Source organism: Aquarana catesbeiana, linkage group LG06 (genome assembly GCF_042186555.1).
Source record: "Aquarana catesbeiana isolate 2022-GZ linkage group LG06, ASM4218655v1, whole genome shotgun sequence".
NCBI lineage: Eukaryota > Metazoa > Chordata > Amphibia > Anura > Ranidae > Aquarana > Aquarana catesbeiana.
Genome location: NC_133329.1, coordinates 194,377,048 through 194,399,017, shown reverse-complemented (window position 1 = coordinate 194,399,017; position 21,970 = coordinate 194,377,048). Strand labels below are relative to the sequence as shown.

The window sequence follows — 21,970 nt, the reverse complement described above, 5'->3', positions numbered from 1 at the left end:
ATCATTAAAATTCTATACCACACTCACAACAAAAACAACACCACCCCTCCGTGCCTACCCAAGTGTATAGACGTAGGTGCAGTAATGACAAGACCAACAGCGCGTGAATATGAACCTGATGACAACAAAACCCCAGTGTATGCAGTAAGTGACCCCGAGTAAGCTGCAGCTCAAAGACAGGTGATTAAAACAAACACTCAGGGCTAATGTACCGTGGTGGGTAGTCGTACAAGTGTAATGAAATAAATGTGCATCGTATGACGAATGGTACACGGGTGAGAAGATTGTGGTCCAACAATCAATTAAAAAACGAAACCTCAGCCAGTATGGATCTGTAGACATGACAGATCCTAAGATGTGAGCACTAGCTAACTATACCCAGGTATACAATGGAATAACTGAACAAAAATTACGATGAGACATGGAAATGCATATGAGGATGGAAATGACTACTGGTGTATGTGCCGTAACTGCATGATACCCAAAGACGAAACACAGAGATGAAATGTGCCCAATGATAACAACAACATTTAAAGTGAGACAAGGGGGGTTGTGACCTATCCACACTGTTTTTACGGAGAGCACCAACAAGCCTCCATCCCAATGAAAACAAAGAAATAGGAGGATAGAAGCGGGACTTTGCATGAGGCATGTTGGTGAGTGTGTTGTATTGAATGGTGTGTGTTGAGGTGTAGATGGTAAAGATGAGTGCTATATGACATAATATCCACAGATAGTATTGTAGGATAATCATGGTATAAAAGTTTAATAGCATAGGTACTTGAGCCAGATACAATCATAAAAGTACACATCTTGGACCATAGTTGAACATGTTAACGACAGTATATTAACCAACAAAATTCCAATACTGGTTGTACAGTTGCAAGAAAGAATACATTGTACAGTAAATAGGTGCATCAATAGTTATTAACTCAACGCGTTTCTTGGCTTGAAACCAATCATCAGGAGTCCGATGCAATTTGACTGTATTGAGACAATGAGATATCTATTAATGTATGGACAGATATTTGTAGGAGAGATACACTGAACATGTAAATTTCTAAATACTCACAAGTGATGCATTAATTAATGATGATCTATGTGTTAAGATGCAATAATGGTCTGGGTCCATAGAGTCTCCCCCGGGGTTGAGGCAGAAAGCACACCCCATCAAACCGTCAGCCAAGGCTGCCCGTTTTCTGTGACCTGATCAATCCACCTATCCATGGTAGACACCCGTTTTCTGTGACCTGATCAATCCACCTATCCATGCCCACACATACTCACCACAATTCACCCTTCATTTACTCTCTGTTATCTTGTCCCACTTTTTATTTTACCGTTTATTCTTTACATTGACATTTTCTGATTCTTTTCTTTTCTTTTTCTTGTTGTATCATAAATCATTTGATAGAGACCTACGGTCCCCCTCTTGTTCATTGACCGATTTCAATGCAAGAGTCGCATATATAGTCTTTTGTATATACATTTTTATTTTTTATAATTGCATTTGTACATTGATCTTATTGAGTACAAATTATTAGAAATATCTTTTGTCCTTTCTATTTTCCTACATTTTCCCCTTTTTTCCTCTATCATACACTGTTTCAACACAGTACAATAAAATTCTGGTTTTGTTATGTTCCTTACGTCATATAGGAATTTTCATAATTGATACATATATATTTACTCTATGTAACAATTTTCCTCCTGTCTCGGTTTTCCTTATTTTCCCTTTAGTCCAACTTACACTGATTCAATTCAGGGCTAAAACTGCTTTTTCTATTTGTTTGTTTTGTTTTCCTTTAGTCAGACAATTACTGGTTCAATTCAGGGCTAAAGTTTTTGTTATTCTGTTGCTTTTCTTTAGTCAGACAAATAACTGATTCAATTCAGGGCTAAAGTTTCTATTTGTAGTTATTTATTATTATTTTTGTTGCTTTTCTTTAGTCAGATAAATACTGATTTAATTCAGGGCTAAAGTTTTTTTTTTTTTATATCCTACACTTCTTTGCACAGTGATCATATTCAGTGCAAAGAGTAAGTATGTTATTTTGTTGTTTTCTTTGCTATATTGATTTGCTTGGCACTCACCACACATATAATTCCCTTACATTCTGTCACTCTGGTTCATCCACATTTGCAATGGCTTCACAACTGCACATACACTCCATCCTACCAACATATTCCCATACTTTTTATATCTGTTAGCTCCTCTCCACACATTCATAGCCTAGCAATGCCGCTCTCACTCATCCCATTCCTATCACAGTTAGACATTAGCTCACATACCTTCCCTTATTTTTCCACAGTTTTTTTCACACTCTCCAGCCTCGCCAGATGTCCCTGCCTGCCGGCTTTCGTGGGTGCTTGTGTCACTCGGGCAGCCTTGGCTGACGGTTTGATGGGGTGTGCTTTCTGCCTCAACCCCGGGGGAGACTCTATGGACCCAGACCATTATTGCATCTTAACACATAGATCATTATTAATTAATGCATCACTTGTGAGTATTTAGAAATTTACATGTTCAGTGTATCTCTCCTACAAATATCTGTCCATACATTAATAGATATCTCATTGTCTCAAAACAGTCAAATTGCATCGGACTCCTGATGATTGGTTTCAAGCCAAGAAACGCGTTGAGTTAATAACTGTTGATGCACCTATTTACTGTACAATGTATTCTTTCTTGCAACTGTACAACCAGTATTGGAATTTTGTTGGTTAATATACTGTCGTTAACATGTTCAACTATGGTCCAAGATGTGTACTTTTATGATTGTATCTGGCTCAAGTACCTATGCTATTAAACTTTTATACCATGATTATCCTACAATACTATCTGTGGATATTATGTCATATAGCACTCATCTTTACCATCTACACCTCAACACATACCATTCAATACAACACACTCACCAACATGCCTCATGCAAAGTCCCGCTTCTATCCTCCTATTTATTTAACGTGAGAGTTCCCCTTTAAATGTAGTCACTGGGATCACTTAATTACTGATACTGAAGGTGTAACAGAAAGGGTCCTCACAATGGAGATATCCAGGATCTTCAGTTAGCCTGGCGTTGGTGCACTTGGTGTCCTGTTGAGCAGGATAAACAAAGGGGTACTTGAAAATAATAGGATTATTATAACAGCTTACCTGTAAAATCCTTTTCTTGGAGTACATCATGGGACACAGAGCCATAGCTATTAACTTAATGGGTATATAGGCACCTTCAGGTGATGGACACTGGTATACCCAATACAGGACATTCACTCCCCTATATAACCCCTCCTCCTTCCAGGAGTACCTCAGTTTTTGTAGCAAAGCAATATATCTAAACCTCAAAAGAGGCGAGGGACCTCTGTGTCCCATGATGTACTCCAAGAAATGGAGTTTACATGTTAGCTGTTAAAAAAATCCTATTTTCTTTATCGTACATCATGGGACACAGAGCCATAGTTATTAACTTAATGGGATGTCCCATAGCAATGCTATTTGAGGGGAGTGAAACAACCCACAGGGTACCCCTAGACTTGAGGACTTATACTGCTGCCTGCAGCGATAGCGATATCCTCATGCCTCCTTACATCCATCTGATAAAATTTTGTGAATGTATGTACTGAAGACCAAGTTGCGGCCTTACAGATCTGAGCCATGGAGGCCTGGTGATGCACTGCCCAAGAAGCACTAACCAACCTGGTAGAGTGCGCTTTGACTTGAAAAGGGGGAATCTTATCCCTTAAATCATAAGCCTGAATTATATCTTGCCGAATCCACTTAGCGACAGTGTATTTCGACGCTGCCTGTCCTTTCTTAGGACCCTATGACAGACTAAATAAGACATCAGTCTTCCGAATCTGAGCAGTCGTCTTTAAATAGACTTTGACCTCTCTCATCACATCAAGACAATGTAGTGACTTTTCTTCCCTGGAACATGGTTTTGAAAAAAACAATGGCAGGACAATATCTTGGTTCAGGTTAAAACCTGAGACCACTTTTGGCAAAAAATCTGCACGAGGGCGTAACACCATTCTGTCCTCATGTATAATAAGGTATGGCTCTTTACAAGAAAGAGCAGCCAATTTCCGAAACCCTCCTTGTTGAGGATATAGCAGCCAAGAACACCAGCTTCCTTGTCAGAAGGACTAAGGGAAAATGCTGTATCGGTTCAAATGGCTGTTTTTGTAACACTGACAAAATTGGTTGTAATGTGTACACTTTGCTCCAAACGAGCCACAGATTGGTTTATTAGCAATAGATCCTCTAGGTACACCAAGCCTGTTATGCCCTGTGCCCTTAACCTGGCTAGAGTTGGGGCCCGTACTTTTGTGAACACCCCGGGTGCTGTGGCTAGCCCGAATGGCAAAGCTACAAACTGAAAGTACTACTGACCTGATCGACTCCATGCGAAAGGAGCGGATCTTCAGGAACTGATTTTGATTCTTTAGATCTAGAATGGGTCTGACACCTCCATTTGGTTTTGGTACAATAAACAGGTTTGAATAAAACCCCAAACCTTGCTCTTCTGTGGGGATCTGTATGATCACCCCGAGCTAGTAATCGGTCTAATGCCTGAAACAGAGATTGCCTTTTCCCTGGATCTTTGGGAACGTTTGATCTCAGAAAATGAGACAGTGGTAACTCCCGAAATTCTAGTTTGTATCCTAGAAAAACCATGGAGATGACCCATCTGTCCTGAATTTCCTCTTGCCAGACTTCTGGCGAAGGGGGCGCCTCTTCATAATGAGGCTTTAGTAATCAGGTCTTCTTCTGTGTCTGGGCCTGAACCTGAGGCTTTCCTCTAGAGTTTGATGGTGGAGGCCGTCGTCGCTGTCTAGAGGCGGATGCCCCTGGCGCAGGGGAAAGAGTCAGTTTAAATGAAGGATGTTTATACTTTCTTTTGACTGGCAAAAGAGTACTCTTCCCACTACAAATCGTTTGGATGTATTTGTCCAAATCCTCCCCAAATAGTCGATCCCCATAAAAAAAGAAACTAGTCAGAAGCTTTTTGCAAGATGCTTCGGCTGACCAATTTTTTTAACCACAGGGCAATACGCATGTGTACTAGCACAAGCGCAAGGCGGGACGACTGGTGAATAGAATCTTTCATGGCATCTATTGCAAAACATGGCGCCTTTGGTAGTTCGGCCAAATTGCGGGCCTGTTGTGCAGGGACCTATTTAAGGGCCTGTCTAAACTGGTCCCATAGGGACTGACAGATGCCTATTGCCGCAACTGCAGTCTGAGTAACCGCACCTGCCAAAGAAAAAGAGGATTCTAACAGAAATTCTAATCTTTTATTAGTTGGATCTTTAAGCATTTGTGCATTTTCTACTGGACAAGTTAGACTATTATTCACACTGGAAATCGCAGTGTCAACTGCTGGTATCTTCCATCTTTTGGTGAATTTCTCCTCCATGGGATAGAGTGCTGTGAATCTCTTTGAAGGGAGAAAATGCTTATCTGGGTGTACATAGATGTACAGGAAACGCATGAAAAGTCTGTGAAGGTTTTAAGGAACCTAAAGAAGAAACAGCTGACTCTGCTAGAGGTAGCCTGAAAGGTTCATCTACCGATGTTTCCTCCGCAGAGCAGTAATCAGTTTGCCCTTCTTCCTGATCACCTGAGGGTAACCCCTCATCCTCTACCCACTTTTCCCTTGGTAAGGGGTCTGAGGTGGGGGAGAAGGATCTAACACGCTTCCTATCCTTTTGGATAGCGGATGCGATTAAAGTCGCTAATCTTCCTTCTAGACCCTGCAGGGCAGAGGAAAACACGTATACAGGGGCTGAAATGTGAGAGGCAGTTGCACCATCAATTGGTCCCAATGACTCACCCTGGCTTACCATATCTGGTATCTGAGGCGAGGATGACAGTGTGGAGACATGACTGGAGTTACCAGCGCCTGGGGGTGGAATTTTTGGTACCTTTGGGGTGTCTTTTTTGGGAGCCATAGTGCTAAGCACAAAAAACAGAGGCACAAAGTAAATGCACAACTCGCTGAGCTAAATAGTTTAGCAAAAGATAATGCTAATAAAGTTCAGCTTTAGTTATCATCAATGTTATTTCCTGTACTGGAAATGCCTGCATCCCTTACGTGCCCTCAGTGCTCTTGTGTCCTGTATGTCCGCTGTAGCTGTGAGTGTCTGTCTCTGTCCCCAGCGCCTGCGCCGTGTGCTCCTCGTGTACTTACATCCTGCACATGGTGCCGCACCTTAGCCACACCCATAAGCCCCTCCGTCAATCAATGTCCCACCTCTGTTTTAATTAGCCCTAGTCCGTGCACGTGTGCACGGCATTGATACGCTCCTTGAGCGAGAGGGGAGGGCAAGAGAGGGCTGGGAGGCGGGAAGTTTAAAAACTTTATGTGGGGAATAGAAGAATAAACTCAAAATGAAAAGCTGCTGCCGCAACCCCCGAGGGGGGGAATACAAGCTATAGTTGAACCTCCCTCCCCCAGGGGGGAAATGTTCTAGATGAGGATCTCCCCTGGCTTGCTGAGACCACACACGTGCTGTTTAGCTGGGACTTCTGAGCTGACTGAGAAGCAACGTACTAAGGTATGCATTTACTCCCTCTAGTGGAGACTTTAGGCATGACAACATTTTTACTTATGTAAGAAAAAAAGCATAGGTGGACTTTTTACAGTTTCTAGGCTTCTTCCCTTACCTTTTCCTCACTGCAGGATACTACTGTAACAGACAGATCCAAATTTCACCCATCACGATGGGCTGCGTTAGCAAACCTTCAAGGACCGGGTCCCTATTATAGGGGGTCCACTGCCTTGGACCTGTAGAGCACCCCTCAGGAAAACTTTAGGTAATGTAGCATGACCAAAAAAGTCCTGGGGTCCAGCCCTACAAAGAGAGGCGTTACAGGCAAAACCTCGTTCTTCTTATGCGAGGCCCGGGTACCATCCACCTTGGCCTTAGTGGCACTTTGGATGAATCTGGTCTATGGAGGCTGTTTAAATCCAGCATGGGATCTCTACAGCTTGGAGCTCTTCAGAGCACATCTTCACTCGTGACCAACACCTTAGACACTGGCGAAAAAACTGAGGTACTCCTGGAAGGCGGAGGGGTTATATAGGGGAGTGAACTTCCTGCATTGGCTATACCATTGTCCATCACCTGAAGGTGCCTATATACCCATTAAGTGAATAACTATGGCTCAGTGTCCCATGATGTACGATAAAGAAATCCTGATAGGCAAAGTGGGACGTGGGATTCTGGCAGTATCCTGATAGGCAAAGTAGAATGGAGTGACTGTTCAGTGGGGTGCAAGTATTCCTACAAATGTGGGCACTGGTGAGGCAATGTTGCTTGACTACCATGTCTTTACCATGTCTGCCCCCTGACACTCCTCCTATCCAGGCACACAGGGAGGCTGCACAGGTGGGCACTCATTCTTTTCCTGGTTCAGCAGGAAGCATCAGGCGATGGGCTCGGGATCCATTGCAACTCCTTCCCCCTTCACAGTCATGGGGCAGCTGGGTAGTTTCCGCCCTTCACCTGACTGCTGAATCGAATAGGCGACCGGTGAGCAGCGCGGGCTGAAGGAGCAGCCCAGCTACTACAGCTGCTTTCCCCACACAGACATACAGCCCTGGCCTGACACCCCCCCCCCGCTATGTGTGGCACCCCACTGATTGCATCCCTCCTGCTAACGGGAACGGTGTTCCTGATGTGGAAAAAGTACAGGAACGTTGGTCCCATGCGTTCCGCGTTCCTGCAGGACTCGAGCCCTGCTTAAACTACTTACCCATACTCTGCAATCTTCAAAGAGACCTCCAAACCTGACACAAAGGTCTTTTCTCGTTGTTTGGAAGGGCGGCCATAATAAAAATGAATATACTCCCCCATATCGGGCATCACTAAATGGCGGCCCGTGGCCAGCCCGAGCTATTGCTCTAACTGAACTTCCGTGATCGTACCATTTAGCTGCCGCTTTTGTCCTCAGCCTCCTTGGCTATCATTAGCAGAGCGGACGGCAGGAGGCGGGACAATTCTGGACTGGGGCAAGGAGGCGGTCCTATCAGCCAATCACCAGCTTGCTAATATGAAAAGTTAACCTGGCAGCTCCCGCGCTCCATCCAGTGCTGCTGTGCCTCTGTCTTCAGTTTAGGTTTGTCCCCCTCCTGCTTTTCGCTCTGTGAAATATGTAGGAGTGAAGGGAGGAAAGAACATGGAACTGTAAAGAATGGGGAGTGGGGGTACAGTGCTTTGTGTGTGAGTGTGTGCATGGGGGGGTCATGTAAAGGGGAGCAATACTGTGGGGGAATATGAAGGGGGCAGCGCTTTGGGGGTGAAATGTGAAGCGGGCAGTGCTGTAGGGGGGTGATATGTGAAGCGGGCAGTGCCGTGGGGTGGGAATACGTGAAGGGGGCAGTGCTACGGGGGGATATGTGAAGGGGGCAGTGCTGCGGGGGGATATGTGAAGGGGGCAGTGCTGCGGGGGGATATGTGAAGGGGGCAGTGCTGTGAGGGAATATGTAAAGGGTGCAGTGCTGTGGGTGATATATGAAGGGGGCAGTGTTGTGGAGGGATATGTAAAGGGGCAGTGTTGTGGAGGGGTATGTAAAGGGGCAGTGCTGTGGGGGGATATGTGAAGGTGCAGTGCTTTGGGGGTGATATATGAAAGGGGCAGTGCTTTGGGGGTTTTATATGAAGGGGAAGTGCTGTGGGGGGATATGTGAAGAGGGCAGTGCTTTGGGAGTGATATGTGAAGGTGACAGTACTGTGTGTGTGTGTGTGTGGAGGGGGTGTGAAGATGTTAAGAGGGACAGTGCTGTGCGGGGGAAGCGAAAGGGGCAGTGCTGTGGGGATATGTGAAGGGGCAGTGCTGTGTGTGTGTGTATGGGGGGGGTGATGTGAAGGGGGAAAATGTTGTGGGGGTGTGTGAAAGGGGCAGGACTACCATTGACTCTTAAATGCACTGAAATACAAGGTGCGGTTTACCGCACATGGAAATTGCATAGTACAAACGCACTATGCAGTTTCCATGCGGCTACATTTTTAAAAAGGTGCCAGAACCTTTTCGCAGCAGAAAACGTAGGCACAGCAGCCCATTCAAATGAATGGGTTGTCGTGCCTGCAAAATAAAGAATCAGAGTCACCGCACAAAAATGCGATTCGGACCTCTGCTAGAAGAAAATTTTACTAATCGGACCTCCATGAATTTTAATTCAATACCCCTGCTCTATATAATGCAAACAATGCCTCTCAAAGTACCTACAATTTTCTTCACGACATATTGCAGAGTCGGCCCTCTCTTTATTTGGGGTTGCAAACGGCCCAGACTTAGTTATGCGTTACTTACAAATGAGTAAATAATCCCCCGCGTTACGTGGTAGTAATAATAACTCAAAATAAATGTGTGACTAAATAAATAAATGGAAATTGCTGCAAAATCAAAAGTGTTCACAATACACAAAATATCAAATCTTGCGCAGTTTCTACAGTGTCGCTCTGTGTATGACTTCGTGATGGAAATAGTATAAAATCAATCAATAATCAGTGAACCAAAACAAATGATACAATAAATTGTCCACGTATCAGTGCATGAACTGAATAAAGACCTTGTTAGTTGAACTTACACCAAACAGCTCAGGGCTCACAGAGCTCTCACCGCAATACTGTGAATAAAAAGCCTTATGGATAAATATATGGGCTGATCAGATCCAAGCTTCAGGCTCTTGAAGTATCGCCAATAACTCCAGACCACCTGTGAATGAAATAGATAAAATGCCTTATTAGTTAAAACAGCGGCGTAAGATCGCTATCACGTTACTTTCGGTCCGCATGCCCTACGCGTTACGTCACGTCACTAGGTCAGGACTTCACGTGACTTCATCATGAAGTCACGTGATGTAACGCATGTGACCAGAGCGAATCATGGACCGGAAGTAACATGAGAGGCGATCTTACGCCGCTGTTTTAACTGTACGCGCTTTTTAAATCTTATTGCTGTAAGCATTTGTCTTTTAATAAATCACATATTCTTTAAACGATTTACACCATGGGAGACATTTTATCTATTTCATTCATGCATGTGGTCTGGAGATACTAGCGATACTTCAAGAGTCTGGAGCTTGGACCCACTTCAGTCCATATATTTGTCCATGAGGCTTTTTATTCACAGTATTGATATGAGAGTTCTGTGAGCACTGAGCTGTTTGGTTAAGGCACGTTTTTTGGTGGAAGTTCTACTAACAAGGACTTTAGCCATTTCATTCACTGAGACTTGACAATTTATTTTATCATTTGTTTTGGTTCACTGATTGATTTATACTATTTCCACCATGAGGTCATACACAGAGCGACACTGTAGAAACTCCGCAAGATCACTTCATTTATTTATGCATTACTTATGCTACCCAAGCTGAAAGGGGGTATAGGCCTGCCTGACATTTATAAATATTATCTGGCACGTCACTTAACAAGGCTATTTGATTGGAACGTTCACGAGGAAACAAATACCTGGGTCCAAATGGAGAACATAGGTGTGGCTATACCTTTAAAACTAACCCCTTGGCTACCCTCCTAACACACACCTCAAGAATACAAAGATCATCCGACTGTAGGCCCATCCTTGCACTGTTTCCAGTTAGTCTGTAGAACCTTCAACATATCTTCCTCCCCTGGACCACTGACTCCCCTTCAGCATAATCCTGACTTTGCTCTTGGTATGTCAATCCATTTCCTGTCTAGGATCTGCCCATATAAGGAAGTATGCGCAGAACTTTTTTTTCATGGGGGGGGGGGCGTTTTTCTGTCCTACGAAACATTGCAGGCCAAAATGCTCAACCAGTCCTTCCCTTTTAGGCCTATGTGCAATTAAGACACTTTTTCGAATATCCAAATCCCTCTAATGACCGGTTCCTCCCTCACACTCCCTTTGAGGCTATTTGCTCTAGGAATACACCACGATGCCATGTAATATCCTCAATGTACACATTTCCGTTTTCCAAACATACCCCAAAGGCTAGGAAATTGTGCCAGACATGGGAAAGACAGTTTTAACTTGATTTCACTGACGAGGACTGGGACAGAATCCTAACCCAGTTACATGAAGGCTTGGTGATCGTGACCACGCAAGAAACAAGTGGAGCTTCCTCTTCTGGGTGGATTTCCACTTTGAGGTAACTACTACTTTACTACTACTTTACTTTTGAATTTTCCCCTGCACAATATTTATTGCACCACTCCTCACTTCTTAAGTCCACATATCACAAGTCCCTAGCTATTTAACTTGTAAATGCGGCCCAGCGATGCATTCCCTCAAAATGGAGCACCTCAACTCATCCAACACTCACAGAATGGTACTGCCGCATCCAACAGACGGCTGAAATGGAGGAATTGATCAGCATTGCAAGGGATAAGCCCTCCAAAATTACTCATACATGGGCCTGCTGGTTCCACTTCCAAGACCTGATGAACCCCATGCCACCACAATCCACACCCCTGTAATAAGAGTTAATTTTTATTTCCCCCTTCTTTTTTTTTCGTTCTCGCTCCCTCTCCTTAACTCCTTCTTCCCCCTACCTCCATCCTCTTATCCTTTCCAGTTACCCCACTGTTTGACTGATTTTAACGTCCTGAATCTACATTGTTAGTCTAACTATGAGACTGCCAACAAGGCCTAAGATATTTAAACTCACTTTACCTGTTTGTCCAAAGACTTAACTGATTCTCTTGTTGAAAACCATAGTTTACTTGATGTTACATGTTATTTACCCATATCTTTGTTTCTACTAGAAGATAGACAACTGTCAAGACTTAAACTGAGGCACCTCCTGACAAATCTAATCAGTGGCTTATAGAAACCTATTGTTATCTTTATTACACCACATAAGTTAGTTACTGCTTTTACATACTTTGGTTATGTATGCTTCTCTATGCGTGTAACATGAGGTTTACCATTCCTGGCCTGTTGTAAACCATTGCCTTACATTTCCTACAGCCGCTTTGTTTCTCTTGTTATAAAACCTTAATACAATTCTTGGAAAAGAATAGATTCATTAAAACTGCAAAGAGAATGAGCAAAAAATTGGAGTTGAACAGAAGAGGGTGCCAACATCTATGTGTAGAGGAAAGGGTTCATTAAAAGTAAGAATAAAAAGGCTAAAATGCACTTATTGCATCAGAAGGGTTAATCAGTATATAATCAAGCTCAAGAGTGAAGCCCTTCATGGGGTCATGGGATGTGCAGAGATCGGCAGGAGAATGCAGAGATGTGCTAGGAACCTGCTGGCATGCAGCTGATGTCATCCAGTCTGTAACACAAGCAAGCGGTAATGTGGATGCGGAGCTCCCTAAGAGCCGGTTCACACGGGGGCGACTTGTCAGGCGACCTAGCCGCCTGACAAGTCGCCTCCCGTTCTGTACAATGGAACCGTTCTAATCGGAGCGACGCAAGTCGCTCCGACTTAGAAGAAAGGTTCCTGTACTACTTTGGGGGCGACTTGCATAGACTTCTATACAGAAGTCGTCTTGCAAGTCGCCGCGGCAGTCGTGTGCAGGTCGCCTCGGTGAGGCGACCTGCAAGTCGTGCCGCTTCTAATGTGAACCGGCGCTAACTGTAATCGGCTGGCTGAGTCTGGCTTGGCTCTACTTCAGCTGTCATCTGAATAGTTGGGCTGTGATGTCACACGTCCAGCGGAAGAGGCATAGCTGGACCAGCCCCCTTTGTCAAACCAGTTTTTATTGATTAAATTGTAACTATCTTTGTGGGCTGCCGGAGCTCCTGGTGGTGTGGCTTGCCAGTGTATAACTCACTTGCTGTGCTCAGCCTCCAGGGGTCTCAGCTCACCTCTTGTGTTCTTCTTATGTGGGACTATATAAGCTGAGTGGGTAGCCCAGTGCAATCAAGCTGAAGAAGGGGCACACATGACCCAAAACTCTTCCCAACTGTGCATGCTCATGGAGTGACGTTAGACTAAAGAGGTCCTAAGAGTTGCAGCCACACTTCCTGGTTTTGGATGTGTCCGTATTCCTTCACACGCTGTTTTCCATCTACTATCCCCTGGCTGTGACTTAGGCTGGAAGTCCATTACCACATGATACCGGCTCCATAACCCTAATACATACATACATCTGCTACTTGTTGCTCTTGTGAGTGTAATTCTTTCATTCAAATACATTTTTATGGTTTTAGCAATTACTAAACTGTGGAGTGGTTGAATGGTTTCTCTCCCTTCTTTTTAACAAAAACATAAATAAATGTACATAGCTTTGCAGGTAAAAAAAAAGTGGCTTATTATTTTTTTCTACAGAAACCTGCAAAGTATTGCAATGTCAGGCTCCTTCCTGTTTTCCGTCCAGTTTTCTGCCTGTAGCTCTGTATGGGTTTTCACTTTGACAGCTGGAGTGAGTGAGGATGGATGGATGGATGGATGGATGGATGGCACGGTGATCAGCAGTCTACTGAAACTACGAGTCTGTCTGACCTGCTGCCAGACAGTAGTACATTAATTCACAAATCCCAGCCGCACAATGTGTCAGTGGGTGCAGAGGGGAAGAATTCCTGCCCACTGTCACGGGGAAGAGGGGGGGTGCTGAATATGTTACACCCTAAATATAGGTGTAACATGTTACAAAAGACTTCTCCATTTAAAACAAGATTTCCGATCAGTTGCAGTGATCTAGCTTTGTGGTCATTTTAAATTTTACAACCCCTATAATCTCCACATATAAGTTGGAAAATCAACCCCTATTATCTCCAGCTGGAGGGCAAGGGCGTGATCTCTATGTCAGGCTGACTTGCAATGTCTAGCCTGATACAGAAATTATTTTTAGATTTGAGCCTAGGGGTATAAGGAAAAGGTTACAAGACCACATATTATTCCAACACAACAATGCTCTTCCACCATCATTTTGGAAATATAACTCTAATATAGTATAGTATAGTCTAACCTTCTGTATCTCCACTTCCCTTGGCACCTTTAGAGGTACTCTCTGCAGGGTTCCCTTTATCTAGCTCTTCTTGAATATCTTCTGATAGCTTCTCATCATCTTCCTCCTCCCCAACATTTTTGTAATTGGGCCGCTTTTGGTGTTTCTTTCTCCCTCTCTGTCTGTTAATCTCCAAGGATTTCTCTAGAGTTTCCTGGGGTTTAGTGAAATATTGAATGCTGGAATCTGCCTATGTGAAGAAAACAAAAATCACAATTTTGGAAAAAAATTAGCCAGGCATTTAATTTTGATAAATAAACTCCTTACTGTTACAAACTATGCAGTACGAATTTAGCCATATTCCATACATCCTCTTGTGCTTCTCTGGCTTCACTGGAGTAAATTCTGATTCTGTACTAACTAGAAGACCTATTTACCGAATAAGGCTAATAAAATAACATAGGCTTCCCTACACAGCTATAAAAGTATATTAATTTTTGTTTTACTCCAAAAAAAAAAAAAAAATATTACTCTTACCAATAACACGCTTTCACAATTTTTCCAGGATAGCCCATAAAAGAAAGATTACACTAATTGTATTTATAAAAAACAAAAATGCATATCAATGCATCCAGTGAAACTGCACATACATTAAGTTCTGTGTGAATGGAGTAAAAGTAAAACTAAAGGCAAAACTTTTTTTTTAGTTTTGGATAGAGTGGAGAGGGATTAGAATGCTTGTCAGTTTTTATTGCTGTCTGTGCCCCCGTTAAGGCGATTTACCCTCTCTATTTGTCCTGTTTACCATTATCATTGAGCCCCCGTTCACACTCAACACGGCTTTGAAATCGTTCATCTGAGCTTGCACGATTTCAAAGCCGCATTTCAGTCTGACTTTGGGGGTGACTTAAAAGACGTTTTGTGCACAGATGTCTATTGAAATCGCCCCCGAAGTCGCCAAAAGTAGTGCAGGAACTACTTTTGGAAATCAGTGTGGCGCCGCAAAGACACTCGTATTGTCGGCAATAGGCTCCAATTTGACATGTGATTTGGCCTGTCAAAATTGAGCCGATGTAAACGGGGGCTTAGAGTGAAATTGAAATAAAATACCAAATTTTGGGTTGTCCCCAGAAAAGTAATAAAGGGGAAATCTTCCAATGGGGACACTAGTTCTGGTGCACTGGGGGTTCCCAATTCCCTTAATTTGCAGGGATTCTGTTTCACTTCCTGTTTGGCTATGGGACAGGAAGTGAAGGAAATATCTGCAATGGAACACAGACGGCGAAAAAAAAATCTGACAAGGGTTAGAACCTTCCTTTTCTCTATCCAAAATGAAAAAAAAAAGTTGTGCCTATAGTTCTACTCTAAGCTCTAAAGCCACGCACACACGATCGGAAATTCCGCCAGCAAAAGTCCGATGTGAGCTTTTGGTCGGAAATTCCGACCGTGTGTATGCTCCATCGGACTTTTGCTGGCGGAATTTCCACCAGCAAAAGATTGAGAGCAGGTTCTCCATTTTCCCGACGGAAAAAGTTCCGGAAATTCCTATCGTCTGTGGCAATTCCGACGCGCAAAATTCCCACGCATGCTCGGAAACAATTTGACACATGCTCAGAAGCATTGAACTTAATTTTCTCGGCTTGTCATAGTGTTGTATGACACCGCGTTCTTGAGTTCAGAGAACTTTTGTGTGACCGTATGTATGCAAGACAAGCTTGAGCTGAATTCCGGTCGGAAAAACCATCTAAGGTTTTTCCGATGGAAATTCTGATCGTGTGTACAGGGCATTAGATGTGCTGGTTGAATATTTTTGAATTGATTTAAAATGGAAAATTACCCATTTGTTCACTAGAAATTCATTGGATACTTGGCATCATCTAATGACCAAATGTGGTATTTTATTTTAAATGAATGACAAACATTTAACCAACTGTGAAAATACCCTAATAGTTTTTGTCCCATTTGCACTGAACAAATGTACATGCACTTGCACTGGGCAACTTGCTGTGCGTTTTTTTTTATAAATACACCCCTAAGCATTTAAAAAGTATAAATATATATTATACAAGGACAGGATTACCTTCGGGTTGTCATGGAAGATTTGTAAAAAGAGGATTTACAGTAAAGTTAGAAAAGGTGTGAAGGTGCTAAAGAAGTCTTCCATCGACTTACCTAGAAAAAGAAATTCCTGTTCTTGGGGGCCTTGGCACTGTCCTGCAGTGGGGCCTGCTGACCGTTCTCCTTAGCACTGAATGATTATTCAACTAAATGTTATGGTCTTTATCCATTATGGGAAAACTGTATATTTCTCAAGTTATCATCCCTCAAAGGGGTTGCAATCTGCAGGATAACTCGAACATTTTAAAAACTTTCTAGTAACAAAAGTCAGATTGAATATATAGCAACAGGTCTCCAAGATGGTGTCTCCCTAGTGTGAAACAGATGTGGCACCAGGCTGTGTTGCACCTCTGGCATCTATAGTGCCAGCATGGCCTATATGATTACAACAGTGATTATTTTTCAGGAATCAAATATCATGCCACTGAAAAAAACTCTAAAACTGGAAACTATTCATCAGAAGTACATTAGAGTAAATGTTTGCACTTTTGGTTAAATCTGGGTAAACTGCATATTTAAGACAGTTGTTTGTGAGAGGTCATCAATTTAAAAGGCCAAGCTAAGTCATGTTTATAGTAACTCATCTGTGTACATAGGGGACTTGAAATACGTCCATAACCAATGAGATTGTTTTTTGAGCTGGGTAGAAACGCATTCCCCCATCCACACAAGCCAAGTGGATGGAGGAATCCCCCCCACTGTGCTATTGTATTCTTACAGTAGAACTCTCCTTTGCGGTCAGAATACACCAAACAGCACTGCAGCCACTGATCGAATTAAGGTTTTTCAACAGCCTCGTTTGACATAAGTCAATCTACACATCGACTTCTGTTGAACAAGGAGGGCCGGCCACACACACACACACATTTTGAAATTTGTTTGGTCCCTGCTAAACCAGACGAATTTCAATCTGTGTGTACCCAGTTTCACACAGCTGGGTAAAGTGCACACATGTTTTTGCACTGTGTAATAATGAAACAATCTTTGTAACTCCCCATTTACAAAACAAAGAGGCATTAAGATACCAGCTTAAATTGCATAGATTTGCAGTGTTTTCTCACTAACTTAATACCTGAATACATGGTGGATTAGAAGAAGCATTCCTCCGAGGTATATTCTTCATTTTATACACCAATTAACCCAATAAATAGCTTGCTGCTTGGTACCCTTACTTTCTTTTTGCACTCCCCCATGGGGAGGGAGTCCAGTGATCTTTCCTGTATCTTTCATAACATTCGGTCTTTGTTAAGGTTGTAAGGCTCTCTCATATTTCCAGAAATGGAACTTCACCTCCTAGGAATCTGATATATATGACCTTTCCTTTAAATTTTAACAAAATACAAAAATCAGACAATATGTTGTCTGCTGGAGGTGGTGCTCACTATGGTGGACCTTGTCTACTTAGGTTTTACCAGTAGAAATTTTATCAGGAATTACAATACGAAAAAGCTCTCCAGGTAAGTGTTTATACTTTCCAAGCTTATGTGGTGGCAATATTAAGCAAAATACTATTTACTTCTTATATTGCTTAGATTACATGGTCACCTGAGAACTGAAAAGAATAAGATGACTGACTCTTAGAGTAGGGGCTTCCTTATAAACTCATTAAGGTCGGTTATCATGAGTGCACTAGCCACATCATGCCCTTTGGGTGCCATTTTATTATGGGTTTAGGATAGGACTTTTTAAAAAATTAAAAAAAAAAATTAAAAGCCAGCAGCTACACATACTGCAGCTGCTGGCTTTTAACAATAGGACACTTACCTGTCCTGGAGTCCAGCAATGTTGGCACCGCAGCTCCATCAGCTGTCGGGTGCTCCCGCCGCCATTGCGGCTAAGGGTATCCGGCAGTGTAGCCATGCGCAAGGCCCCACTCCTCTTACCTACTGGCCCGGCGACAGGGAGAGGAGGAGGGAGCCCTGCGGTGATGTCATGGGCCGCGGCCCGGACTCCCGGAGGTGGGAACAGGATACCTGTAAAAGACAGGTATCCTGTACCCCCCCCCCAAAAGGTGTCAATTGTGGCACCGGAGGGGGAGAGGAGACAAATGAGCGAATGTTCCACTTTTTTGTGGAACATTTAAGAACAAGGACTATAATGGAGTTATTGCAAAGAGGATATTAAATCTTGGGACTGGAAAGTCACTTTTTTCTGTTAACCGTCGATAACACGGTCATGCGTTGCTGTACCCAAATAAAATTGACTTTCTTTTTTCCCCACAAATAGAGCTTTCTTTTGGTGGTATTTGATCACCTCTGCGTTTTTTATTTTTTGTGCTATAAACAAAGGACAGACAATTTAAAAAAAAAAAAAAAAAAAAATTTTTTGCTACAATAAATATCCCCCCCAAAAAATTAAAAATTCAAATTTATTCATCAGTTTAGGCTGATATATATTCTTCTACATATTTTTGGTAAAAAAAAAAACAAAAAAAAAAAAAAACGCAATAAGCGTATATTGAATGGTTTGCAAAAAAGTTAGTGTCCACAAAAATAGGGGATAGATTTATGGTATTTTTATTATATATATTTTTTTTACTAGTAATGGTGGCGATCTGCGATTTTTATCGGGACTGCGATATTGCGGCAGAAGATCTGACACTTGACATTTATACAGCGATCAAAGCTATATGGGTGACAGTCAGGAGGGGTAGAGGGGGAAGTGCCAGGGAGGCCGATCCAGGACTGGAGCATCCCAATAAGTACGCTCCATTGAGTGACATTGGTGTAACCAGTCAGGGACCAGCACTGCTGGAGTTGAGGGACTCTCCTAGCTGCCAGGGGAAGAACTCCTCCAGTGAGAGTGGGGGGGCAGCAAAGGGAAAGGAAAGACAGATTCTGGTGGTAGGGGACTCAATTCTTAGGACAGAGAGGGCAATCTGTAACCAAGACCTGAAGCGCCAAACAGTATGTTGTCTACCGGGCGCTCGGGTTCGGCACATCACGGATCTTGTGGACAGATTACTGGGAGGGGCTGGGGAAGACCCGGCTGTCATGGTGCACGTTGGCACCAATGACAAAGTCAGAGGCAGATGGAGTGTCCTAAAGAACGATTTTAGGGACTTAGGAGCTAAATTGAGGAAAAGGACCTCCAAGGTAGTGTTCTCAGGAATACTACCGGTACATCGAGCCACACCAGAGAGGCAGAGGGAGATTAGGGAAGTAAACAAGTGGCTGAAGAGCTGGTGTAGTAAGGAGGGGTTTGGGTTCCTGGAGGACTGGGCCGACTTCTCAGTCGGTAACCGGTACTATAGAAGGGACGGACTGCACCTAAATGAGGAGGGTGCAGATCTGCTGGGAATGAAGATGGCCAAAAAGTTAGAGGGGTTTTTAAACTAGGAGATGGGGGGGAGGGTCCAGAGACAGTGATAGCCAGCGCGGAAGATACTCCAGAGGGTAATATTGGGGGCATTAGTGGTAGGTTAACCAAAGCACAAAAACGCAAGGTGAGTATAGTAGCAAGTCCAAGTTGCAATCTTGAAACACCCAATACGAGGACAATATGCGACCGGTCTAAACTATGTGGCATGTTCACCAATGCCAGGAGCCTGGCGGACAAGATGGGTGAACTAGAGATACTGTTGTACAAGGAGGATTTGGATTTTGTGGGAATTTCAGAGACCTGGTTCAACAGCTCTCATGATTGGCTGGCAAACATTCAAGGGTATACCCTATACCGCAAGGATAGAGAGGGTAAAAAAGGGGGAGGGGTATGCCTATATATCAAGAATAATGTACAAGTGAATGTGAGAGATGACATCACTGAGGGGGCTAGGGAGGAGGTGGAATCTTTATGGGTAGAGCTCCAAAGGGATGAAGCTAAGGGGAAAATAATACTGGGAGTATGCTATAGGCCCCCTAACCTGAGGGAGGAAGTGGAGACGGATCTCCTATCACAAATTGGATTAGCAGCAAGGATGGGAAGTGTTATCATAATGGGGGATTTTAATTATCCAGACATAGACTGGGCGGAGGGAACCGCGCATTCATTTAAGGCTCGCCAGTTCCTTAATGTCTTGCAGGACAATTTTATTGGCCCCATAAAGAATGAGGAAGGACATCTGGTTACAAAGGATGGGGAGATGGCAGAGGTATTGAATTTATTCTTCTCCTCAGTCTTCACGAGTGAATCGGGGGGCTTCAGTAACCAAAACTGCAGTGTTTATCCTCATGACACAACACAGGAAGCACCTACATGGTTAACAGAGGACGGAATTAAAATTAGACTTGAGAAACTTAACATTAATAAATCACCGGGACCAGATGGCTTGCATCCGAGGGTACTTAGGGAACTCAGTCAGGTAATTGCCAGACCGTTGTTCCTAATTTTTACAGACAGTCTATTGACTGGAATGGTACCAGCTGATTGGAGAAAAGCCAACGTAGCACCAATATTTAAAAAGGGCCCAAAAAACATCCCTGGGAATTACAGACCAGTTAGCCTAACATCAATAGTATGTAAACTCTTGGAGGGGATGATAAGGGACTATATACAAGATTTTAGTAATAAGAATGATATCATTAGCAGTAATCAGCATGGATTCATGAAGAATCGTTCTTGCCAAACCAATCTATTAACCTTCTATGAGGAGGTGAGTTGCCATCTAGATAAAGGAAGGCCCGTAGACGTGGTGTATCTGGATTTTGCAAAAGCATTTGACACAGTTCCCCATAAACGTTTACTGTACAAAATAAGGTGCGTTGGCATGGACCATAGGGTGAGTACATGGATTGAAAACTGGCTACAAGGGCGTGTTCAGAGGGTGGTGATAAATGGGGAGTACTCAGAATGGTCAGGGGTGGGTAGTGGGGTCCCCCAGGGTTCTGTGCTGGGACCAATCCTATTTAATTTGTTCATAAACGACCTGGAGGATGGGATAAACAGTTCCATCTCTGTATTTGCAGACGATACTAAGCTAAGCAGGGCAATAACTTCTCCGCAGGATGTGGAAATCTTGCAAAAAGACCTGAACAAATTACTGGGGTGGGCGACTACATGGCAAATGAGGTTCAATGTAGAAAAATGTAAAATAATGCATTTGGGTGTCAAAAATATGAATGCAATCTATACACTGGGGGGAGAACCTCTGGGGGAATCTAGGATGGAAAAGGACTTGGGGGTCCTAGTGGATGATAGGCTCAGCAATGGCATGCAATGCCAAGCTGCTGCTAATAAAGCAAACAGAATATTGGCATGCATTAAAAGGGGGATCAACTGCAGAGATAAAACGATAATTCTCCCACTCTACAAGGCTCTGGTCCGGCCGCACCTGGAGTATGCTGTCCAGTTCTGGGCACCAGTCCTCAGGAGGGACGTACTGGAAATGGAGCGAGTACAAAGAAGGGCAACAAAGCTAATAAAGGGTCTGGAGGATCTTAGTTATGAGGAAAGGTTGCGAGCACTGAACTTATTCTCTCTGGAGAAGAGACGCTTGAGAGGGGATATGATTTCAATTTACAAATACTGTACTGGTGACCCCACAATAGGGATAAAACTTTTTCGCAGAAGAGAGTTTAATAAGACTCGTGGCCACTCATTACAATTAGAAGAAAAGAGGTTTAACCTTAAACTACGTAGAGGGTTCTTTACTGTAAGAGCGGCAAGGATGTGGAATTCCCTTCCACAGGCGGTGGTCTCAGCGGGGAGCATTGATAGCTTCAAGAAACTATTAGATAATCACCTGAATGACCGCAATATACAGGGATATGTAATGTAATACTGACACATAATCACACACATAGGTTGGACTTGATGGACTTGTGTCTTTTTTCAACCTCACCTACTATGTAACTATGTAAAAAAAGCTAAAAATAGCCACTGATTACTGTATAAATGTCATTGGCAGGGAAGGGGTTAGCACTAGGGGGAGATCAAGGGGTTAACTGTGTCCTAGGGAGTGATTCTAACTGTGGGGGGATGGGACTGACTGGAGGAGGAGACCGATTGTTGTTCATACTTA

General features: G+C 43.3%; 1 protein-coding gene across 11 annotated transcripts in view; it reads right to left on the bottom strand.

Moving 5' to 3' along the window:
* Positions 1–21,970, bottom strand: part of CLEC16A (C-type lectin domain containing 16A) — a 1,646,984-nt gene that overhangs the window by 984,000 nt on the left and 641,014 nt on the right. For all 11 annotated transcript variants that reach the window (XM_073591184.1, XM_073591186.1, XM_073591185.1 and 8 more), the window contains one exon: positions 13,915–14,143. In XM_073591184.1, coding sequence (XP_073447285.1) covers positions 13,915–14,143 — 229 coding nt within the window. The remainder of the gene's footprint in view (positions 1–13,914; positions 14,144–21,970) is intronic.